The 9,501-nt window shown below is 51.5% G+C and overlaps 1 protein-coding gene and 1 non-coding gene across 4 annotated transcripts; both read left to right on the top strand.

Annotated features, from left to right (window-relative positions):
* Positions 1-68: 68 nt before the first annotated feature.
* Positions 69-140, top strand: TRNAE-UUC. The gene has a single exon. It is a non-coding gene; the product is annotated as a tRNA-Glu (tRNA).
* A 592-nt stretch (positions 141-732) lies between these two features.
* Positions 733-8,366, top strand: LRRC20 (leucine rich repeat containing 20). 3 transcript variants are annotated; one of them, XM_010083994.1, is made up of 4 exons: positions 733-814; positions 1,796-1,945; positions 3,527-3,694; positions 8,215-8,366. In XM_010083994.1, exons 1-4 carry the CDS (start codon positions 733-735, stop codon positions 8,364-8,366), a joined length of 552 nt encoding a protein of 183 aa, XP_010082296.1. The 3 variants fall into 3 exon arrangements, with proteins under 3 accessions (XP_010082296.1, XP_010082304.1, XP_010082311.1); XM_010084002.1 differs by lacking the exon at positions 1,796-1,945; XM_010084009.1 differs by lacking the exon at positions 3,527-3,694.
* Positions 8,367-9,501: the final 1,135 nt, after the last annotated feature.

Below are 9,501 nucleotides of genomic sequence, written 5' to 3'. Positions count from 1 at the left end.
CTTCCCTCCCGCTGCAGCGCAACCCCGGCGCCGGCAGGGGGCAGGAGCAGGCGCTGTTGCTCCTATCCTCCCACGTGGTCTAGCGGTGAGGATTCCTGGCTTTCACCCAGGCGGCCCGGGTTCGACTCCCGGCGTGGGAAGAGAGTTTTTGGTGGGGTCGACCCCCCGCGTGCGCAAGGTGGGTCGTCGTATCCAGGGCGCCTGCTAACAAAATATTTTGGCTGAGCTGAGCTGATCAAAGTCACCGGGAAGGGGATGCATCCCCACATCTGAAATGTACCAACCCAAAAAGTTGGGAATCCTGTGCCCTGAGGGCCAAGTAAGCCCCAGATCACCAGCAAAAGAAATGCATCCCCATATCCCAAAATGAGAAAGGGGATGCACCCCCACATGCCAAATCATTAGGAAAAGGGGATGCATCCCCATGTCCCAAACCAGTAAATGGGATTCATCCCTGTATCCCAAACAGGGCAAGTGGAAACATCCCCATGTCCCAAACTAGGAAAGGGGATACATCCCTATATCCCAAACACACCATCCTGGCAAGCTGGGAATCCCCCACCCCGAGGGCCATGCCATCCCCAGCACAGCCTCCCTCCCTCCTCCCCTGGGCACGCCAATCCCACTGGTTATTTTTAGCATCCCTCTCCCAAGAGGCTGGAGCATTTGTTTCTCCCTCTGGCCGTGGATCCCCCTGGTCACAGCGCGGCCCCAGCAGGTCCGGGCGCCCACATGCAGAAGAGGATGGGCGAGGCGGTGGCCCGGGTGGCCCGGAAGGTGAACGACACGGTGGAGAACAAAACGGATTCCCTGGGTAAGCCCGGCATTCCAGCTCCGCTCCTGCTTGGGGCCCCGAGAAGGATCGGGTGTCTGGGAGCAGGGATCTTTGTACCTTTTTTTTACGCCCCAGCTCGAAAAAAAAAAAAAAAAAAAAAAAAAACCCCAAAAAAACACTTGTTGGCTCCCCCGGGTGCTGTGCTTGTTCTCCTGCACCCCCAGGGACAGGAAAGGCTCCCCCCAAGGGCTTTGAGCCCCCCAAAGGGCTCTGAGCCCCCCAAAGTTTGAGTGGGTTCCCAGCCATGGCACATAATCCCATGGGATGCGCCCCATGGGATTAATCCTTCCTGGCAAGCAATGGCAGGAGCCAGATCTCTCCCTGCATCACTTTGTCAGATTTGCATTTTTTCTGCAATTTTCTCATTTCTAGCTAATATCCGAGACCCGCACGCAGGTCAGCAGCAGAGAGAGATGAAAGCTCCCGATGTTTATTCATGTAGGAAATAAACCAGAGTATTCCGAGAGTCAGAGATTCATCGCTCAGGCTCTTGACGTCAGAGTGAGCAAGAGGAGAGGTGGGGGAGGATCCAGCTTGTGCAGCCCCCACCATGGCTTTGGCGAGGGGAGCGGGCAGCAGGGTCTGGGCTGAGCATCACAGGGCTGGGATACAGGGCATGTCCCGGGAGGGGAAATCCAAACAATTCAGAGCAAAACAAAAATACCAAGGGGTGAGAAGCACAGACAAATCATTTTCTCCTCCCCACAAAAATTCAGGCAGGAGCAAGCCCAGGGAAAGCCCCACTCCATCCCCATCAGCAGCAGAGGTGTCCCTGAAATGCTCAACCTTCCTCAGGGGGGCAAGGACACAGGGAAGGGGGATTTAGGGGAGGGGGATTGCTGAAGTTGGGTGGCAGCACCCAGACAAGCAAATATCTAAGGGGTGGGAGACAAGACCAAAAGCCTTGCTCCATCCCAGTTTGGGTCCATTCTAAGTCACCTGGGTCTCTCCGGGGGGCAGATCTGGCCAACTGCAAGCTAATGACCTTCCCCGTGGGCATCTACAAAGCCATGAGGAGCGTCACCGAGGGCATCCACCACATCTCCCTGGCCAACAACGAGCTCAAGTCTCTCACCAGCCGCTTCATCACCACCTTCAGCCAGCTGAGAGGTAAGGGACAGCCCCACCACTTCCAAACCCCCAGGGCCACCAAAGACCCCCCAGATTGCTATGGAGGGGACACAGCACCAGTTTCCCCATTGCAGTTTGGTTGGTTTTTTGTTTTTTTCTTTCTTGGAATAAGTTGAGAGCACAGTTCAGACCCCCCAAAAAATCCACTTTTCTTTACATTTTCCAGCCCTTGCAAGAAGTGGGCACTGATTTTGCTCTCACCCACCCTCCCAAACTCCTGCCCTGCCACCCCCACCAGTTGCCAGGCTGCTGCAGGGATGGGACTGAGGATGCAAAAGGACAGTGAAGGCAGGTGTGCTGGTGGGTGGCAGATACAGGGTGTTTCAGGCTGCGGAAGGCACGCTGGCTTGCTGATGGCTAATTAGCCCCATCATGAGACATCGAGGATTGCTGCTGGCTCCTCTGCTCGCTGCAGGAGACAGGGACAGCATGCGGCTGCTGCCATGGGGACACATCCCTGCAGAGCCCAACAAAAGCTTGTCGGATAAAACATGGTCACGCAAGCACCAAGAGCATCCAGCACCCCGGGTTTGAACCCTGGGGAGGGCAGTAGGGCTTTGCCTGCCTGCAGCATCACCCCAGGGCTCTGGCAGCTTTTAAAATAAAATAATTTTGCTCATCCAATGTACTGCACAAGTGCTTCTGGGGTGGGTGCCTGGGGAGGTTGTACCAGAGCTGAAGCATCATCCAGGAAAGCTCCTCTAGGACAGAGAAAAGAAATACATGGAGCAAAGGAAATAAATTTTCATTTTCTAGACAGCACAACAAACCCTGAGACTTTTTCCCCCCCGTCATTTCCCAGCAAGATTTTTGCTCCACTAGTGAAAAAGTCACTCAGTTGATGAATGCGCCAAGTCTCACCTGGGCTGTTGCAGGGAAGCAATGCCCCAGGGCTCGGCACAGCCTTGCACCAGCCTGAGTAAGGCAGGACCTAAAAATACCAGGTATTAGCAGGGGCAGGGCAGCTCGTGTGTATATTTATAGAGCAGAAAGCCCTGTGTCACTGGAGAAGGGCACTGGGACAGCAGGGTTTGGGGTGCCTAGCCCCACCACTCATGGCCTTTCATGCTGCTCCCAGACCCACTGGAGATAATTTCAGGGGGGGGGGGGGGGGGAAGCACTACAAAGGGTTAAACTCATAGAATATTTTTTATTTTTGCATATAAATGTATTTCTTCCACCTCTCTGTTTATACCTTGAAGGGGTTCAGGCATGTAAAGAGCCTTAAGCCATGACAAATGTCCTTCAGGGGAATTGCACTGACTTCACAAGGAACTATTGCTCATTTCTACAGCTGCTGCTTCAGAAATGCCACACGGGCTTCATTAGGGAAGCCCAAGGAAGCCGAGAAACACATCACTCGTAAACGCAATACTCACAGGAGGCAGAAGTACAACAGCAAACCAGGGAGATGAGAAAAAAGAAAACATCTCATTTTTGGAGGTGGAATCCCATTGCTGGCCCATGGGAGACAGAGGCTGTAAATTAAGTCATGCGTTAATTATTTTTCCCCATCTTTTCCCTCCCCATCCCACCACCTTTCCCTTCCCCAAATCTCAGAGCTCAACCTGGCAGGCAACTACCTGCACCGCCTGCCCGAGGAGGTCACCTCCCTGCTGCACCTCCGCACCATCAACCTCTCCCGCAACCGATTCCACCGCTTCCCCGAGCCCCTGGCTGCTGTCACCGCCCTGGAGACCATCGACCTGGAAGAAAACGAGATCACAGGTAAGAAGGAGCTTTTCCAGCTGGAGGAGAGGACGAGCATCATCCCAGAGTCATCGCAGTTCCTGGTGGCGATGCTCATCTGCATCCCTGGGCAGTTAGGAATGCTGGCGTGGTCCAGCATCCCCTGCGGAAGCAGAAAGAGTGAGGGATGGCTTCACGATTCAGCAAAAGGAGCAGGAATTTGGCAAGGGGGAAGGCACAGGAGAGCAGGGGAGATGCTAAATAGGCAGAGCCTCATTAGCTGCTTTCGCAAACGCTTGTGCTGCCTCCTGGGATGAAGCTGTTGCAGGCGTAGTGGGGATCAAGCCCCATTCAAGCCGCCCTGTTCAGCACTCTGGGATATGGCTTTCCAAGGAAGTATCAGCTGTGACTCAAAAATCACCATATTTAATAAAAACTAAAAAAAAAGCCCTGCCCACACTCTACTCTTGCCCAGCCCCAAGGATGCTGGGCTGGGATGTTTGCTGCCAGGCAAAGACAGAGTATGAGCTCACATGAACACTTCAAACAGGGGTCATAACACTACAAAATCTCCTAAAAAAATTAAAGGAAAAGTAAAAGCTGCTCATCCCTCAGCCCTGCAATCAGAAGAACACTTTTCATGCACAAGGCTGAAGCCTTTGGAGTCCCTAAAAGCCAGGCAAAAGGGGAAGCTGCTGCCTGCAGATAAAAGGGGATTTATTTAAGAGCCAGCTTCCACAGACCTCAGGCTGGAGCATCCCACAGCCCACATGAATCCCCAGGGAGGTGAATACCCAGAGCATTTAATTTTGTTGTTTTATCTGGGATGGCTTCAGCCATTGCTGGGAGAGCTGCTCCCTACAGCAGAAGTTTCAGCAGCAGCATCAGCTGCTCCCTGGCCATGCACATAGAAACACAAGACATTCAATATCACTGCTGTAGACATCACAGCAAAAGACATGAGTTTTCGTCACCCCTTTTTTTCTCTCTCCCACCTCCCAGAGAGAGCTGTCTGGCTCTTAGCTTCCTCCATCGCTTTTTGAGCTTAATTGGACAATTTCAACTGGACGCCAGGGCTCCAAACTTAATTTTTCCCACTCATTTTGTGCAAGCAGGCTGCTGCAGGAAAGAAATACAGCTTTCTTTTTTTCTTCTTAAATGCAGGGAGGAAAGGATGCATCAAGGGTTGGACCCAGCTGGATTAACCCTGAGGGAGAGAGCAGCTAGAAACCCATCTGCCAGGCTTGGTCACCTCCTGCCAGGCTCCCCTGGGCTGCTGTTATCCAACTTGGGGAAAATAATGACAGGGAAGAAATTAATAATTTCAAGCTAAAGTGTTTCAGGGACAGACCTTAGTAATGAATACAATGCTGTCTGGCTGCAGCAATAGGTAAGATTAGCCTATTTTATGGATTTTTGTGGAAAGGGAAGAGGCAGAAATGAGAAAGCCAGGGGTGTTACAGACCCTTTTTCCAAGGAAACAAAAATTTGGGCAATTGCCTCACTCCCATGTACCTTTCCCAGTACCTCCTGGGCTCCTTCGTGCCATGGCCTCGCAGGGACTGGAGAATCCTCAGAGCTGCAGCAGCCCAAACCCTTCACAGCCAGGGAAAAGCATCTCATCCCCAGTTTCACCTTCCGGGGTCCATGGTGGAAGCTCCTGGATTATCCTAAAGGCTGAGCTTGCACAAGGACCAGGCTCCCTGGGAGCTTGCACCTGGGCTGGGGGATGAGCCTAGGTGCCAGTTAACTACACGTAAGTTTGCATTTACATAAATACACATTTTCTTATATACTAATGTAGGCTTATATTTTATTTATGAGCTTGTATTTATATCTTCATCTTTTCCTCCCATATTAGCCTGGGACAAGAAGGCAAGGAGAGCCCAGCAGCTTGAATTTAATCAGCACCAAGTTTGATTTTCCGTAACAGCCAAGTAGGATATGAGCCCTTCATACTCACATCACCTCAGGAAATTGCAGGCTAGGCTACAAGAAACAGCATTTTCTCTTTCCTCCCTTGCACATATGCACAACTCACCCCCTCCAGCTGGCTGAAGACCCTGTTTTGGCAGCAGGGTCTCAAGAGAAGGAGCTAGGACATCCTCAGAGAAGCTCTTGAGGCATCTGGAACCTCATCCAGCTACTGTTCCCCAGCAGCAGTACCTTCACACCCCCAGCCAGCACAAGAAATCACTGTCCCAGGAACACAGAGACTGCATTTTGCTGCCTTTTATAATTTGAGACCCAGGCTGCACCATTTATGCCAATAATGAGCGGAAGACCCTGCTCCGCAGGCAAGAGAAGGATGCTCTACTGGGTGGGAGATGGGGCTTGGGGAAGGGTTGGGGCTTGCTCCACCAGCAAGAAGGTTGCAAATGGTTTGGGTTTTGCAAACCTGGTGCTGCCTGCCCTCCTCTGCCCTCTTGGTGATGCTGGAGGAGCTGATAGCAGGGCTGCAAATGAGATAAAAGCATCTGCCTCAAGAGGGCTGAGTCACCTCCTAAGCCACGCTGAGCTGGAGATGGTGGGTCATGGTTTCCAGCTGAAGGGAGTGAGGTGTAAGAGGAGATTAATTAATGCCTGCCTGCAGTCCATGGGCTCTGAAAGGAGACATTTAGTGCCATAAACTGCCCTCTTCATCTCAATGAGCTCTTAACTCTGGAGTGTGATTATGGATATATTAATGTCTGTGTTTCCCTGCTCATTAGAGTGCTATCAAATCCAGCTCCTGAGTCCACAGGGGCTTCTAGTGCATCAAGGTTCAGTTTTTCATTCCCTTATTCCTTGATGAGTGGTTTAATGCAGAAGATGCTGAGACACCAAGGAGGGACGATGGAGACCCCTACCAAAGCTGGGCAGGTTGCTGCTAGGGGCAACTGCGAACAATTATTCCCTCCTGAGCATCAAAGAGAGCTACTCAAAATTTGGGATAACAGCATGAAAAATGCATCTTCATTAATAGCCACAGAGGAGCCAGGAAGCTGGTGGCCACTAAAGTATGCAGGCAACGCTGAAACATGACTAGGAAGCAGCTGAGCTGAGCAGGGTCCTTCCCCCTTCAATTTGCAGCCATGCGTGGCTGCGAGACCTTGGGGGCTGTGAGTGTTCATTACCCAGCTCCTCGGCCGCCTCAGCAGCCCTTTCGTCTGAAGAAGCTGACTTTTCCACTCGCTTATTATCACATTCTGATCTGAGAAAATTAGTTTGCTTTAATTATGAAAAAGCCTTTTTCCCCCCCTTTTTTTTTGCATAACTGGTGAAGCCAGCATGAATAATTCAAGCTCAAATGCAAGTGCCTTATTCATTGGGAAGATGGAAAATGATGCTCTGGGTTGCTTATAGAGGAGTTTATGTCTCCCATGGCACAGACATATAGCTATAGGCTGCACCACGTGCCCCGCCTGTTGCTTCGCGCCTCGTGATAAGTCGCTGCTCCTTACCTTGAATTAAGCTTCCCACCCTGGGCAAGGCTTGCTCCCTCAAACACTTTCCTAAATTTAAGCACAGTTGGGGTTTATCACTCTTCGTAGCCTTGGAAGACAATTAAACAGGAACATCTGTCAAAAAAAATTATTTTTGTGTATCAAGGGAAAAAAGGAATGCAAAATGATACAGCAGGAGTGGTGGTGAACAAATCCACCATAAAGAAGAGGTATAGAAAAAACTGTGTGAGGCTCAGCCTGACGGGAGAGATGCACTGCCGTGAAATATATTGCAGAATACAGCACTGCTTGCTGGAGGGGAAAGGGAAAAAAAAAAAGCCATACAGGTGTTTGAGTCTTTTTTTCCAGCGTAAAATAAGTTTTATGGTTGAAAAATCATACCATAACATGCCAAGCTATAGTTACACTACTGCGGTTCTGCTCCAGGTATTGGCAGAGGAAACCAGAGGTGGGGATCTAAAAGGCTCTGGTTATTTTGCTGGCCAAATTAAAAATAAATTGTTCTTGGTAAACTCAGGCAGGTGGGCTTTTCAAGCCCAAAATATTGTGATTTGTAAAAAAAAGTTAAATCTATCATCTTTTAATGATCTTAATGGTTAGATTTTTGTATTGGTGTCATTCCTCTGCTCTCAGTGGATTCACATGGGGACCATCCATGAGACCCGCATCTTTTTTTAACATAAAAAGGGGCTCTTTTAGAAACCCTTTCTAAAGGAAAACACCCAAATTCATGGAAATCACAAAATAAGTGCCCGGCCACGGCCCTGAGCCATTTTGCAGCCTGTCCAACATGGCAAAGAGGACGTGCTCTCCCATTGGTCTGGGGAGGGCTCCTGGGCATTGCAACACTGGGAATAAAATCAGGGAATAAGTCTTTGAACAGCAGTTAAGCACCCCAGAAGGGTTGGGGTTTTTTTAGGACTGGAGGGCAGTGTCCACATTTACCATCATGGTGTTTGCACCTTGCCAAGACATTTGATCGAGTAGCCGTATAATTTAATATTTTATTACGTTTCTCGCCCCCTCTGCTGCTCTGAATCCCCTGGCAGCCCACGCTGGGATGGATGCTGATGCTGGGATGGATGCTGACCACTCGCTGCTCTCTTTTTGCAGAGGTGCCAGTGGAGAAGCTGGCCTCCATGGCATCGCTGCGGAGCCTCAACCTGCGGGAAAACCCCGTCGGCCCCGAGGTCCGGCTGCTGGTGCGGCCCCTCGTCCCCTTCGACCTGCTGCTGTCACCAGAGGAACCCGTCCCCAAAGCCTGAGAGAGTCTGGGGGTGCCTGGGCAAGCTCTGCCTGCGAGAGTGGTTTGGCTTCGGTCAGTCCCTGCTATGCCGCTATTTCTGTCCCCAGCCTGACACCAGGCAGCCAATCCCTCTTTTTTTTTTTTCCTTAAAAAAAAGCAAACAGCAGGGCTCCTCCACAATGGAATGGCTCAGCCAGCCGCAGAGCCAGGGAATCTCCGGTTTTGGAGAGGCAGAGGAGCCAGGATGCGTGCAGTGTGAGGTTTGGTTACCACTGGGGGAGCTGGGTGTGCAGCTGCATCCCTCCCGCCTGGCTGGTGATGGGGATCCCAAGGGATCCAGGACTGGGATGGTGGGGGACATCCCTGTGGCCATAAGGGTTCCCACCAGAACTGCTGACATGGTGTTGTGCCGAGTGCCTGATTAAATGTTTTACTGTTACGTGGCTTTTTGTATCTTAAATTTCAATTATCAGCTCTCTCCTCCTTAAAGAAACCCCTTTGCAGACCCCCGCAGGTACACAGGCTGACATCTCCGCCTGGATTCTGCCCAGACCCAAGCAGTATTTTCCTGGATTTTTCCAGGAATTTCTTTTTCCCCCGCATGGGTTTTTTTTCTTCCTGGATGTTTTTTCACTGTGGAAATCAAAGCAACCCAGTACCAGCAGGTCCCCATGCACTGCTCACTCCATGAGTGTCCCCAGAAGCGTGCACCCACCCCCTGCATGGCGTGGGTCCGAAAGATGCACTACATTCAAAATATTTGGCTTCCAGACTTGCCAAAGCAAAACTTTAAGACCATGGTAAGAGGGTGTTTGTTGATTTTGGAAATGATGGAGAAGCTGGAGCTGAGCGGAGCAGGGCCAGAGCTGGGCCAGGACAGCATCCCTAAGGACCTCACACTGGGTGGAAGATGGGGGTCCTCCCCATCCATGTTGGGGCCCCCAGCATGATTCCCCCGTTAGAATGAGCAGGAGCACCGCTGGGGTCCCCGGCAGAGGCACTGAGTGCCGCTATCAGCATGGGGACCTGGGGGTGGCGCTGGGGACTGGACCCTCCCCACGGACCAAACCCGCTCCGGCTCTCGCCTCCCGCGAGCTGCGTCGGGGGGCGGTGCGGGTCCCCCGGTATCCATGGTGATGGGAGGCTGTCCCCCC

Source organism: Pterocles gutturalis, unplaced genomic scaffold, assembly GCF_000699245.1.
Source record: "Pterocles gutturalis isolate BGI_N339 unplaced genomic scaffold, ASM69924v1 scaffold35141, whole genome shotgun sequence".
NCBI classification, from domain to species: domain Eukaryota; kingdom Metazoa; phylum Chordata; class Aves; order Pterocliformes; family Pteroclidae; genus Pterocles; species Pterocles gutturalis.
The sequence above is the reverse complement of the archived record's forward strand: the minus strand, read 5'-3'. Positions and strand labels throughout refer to the sequence as shown.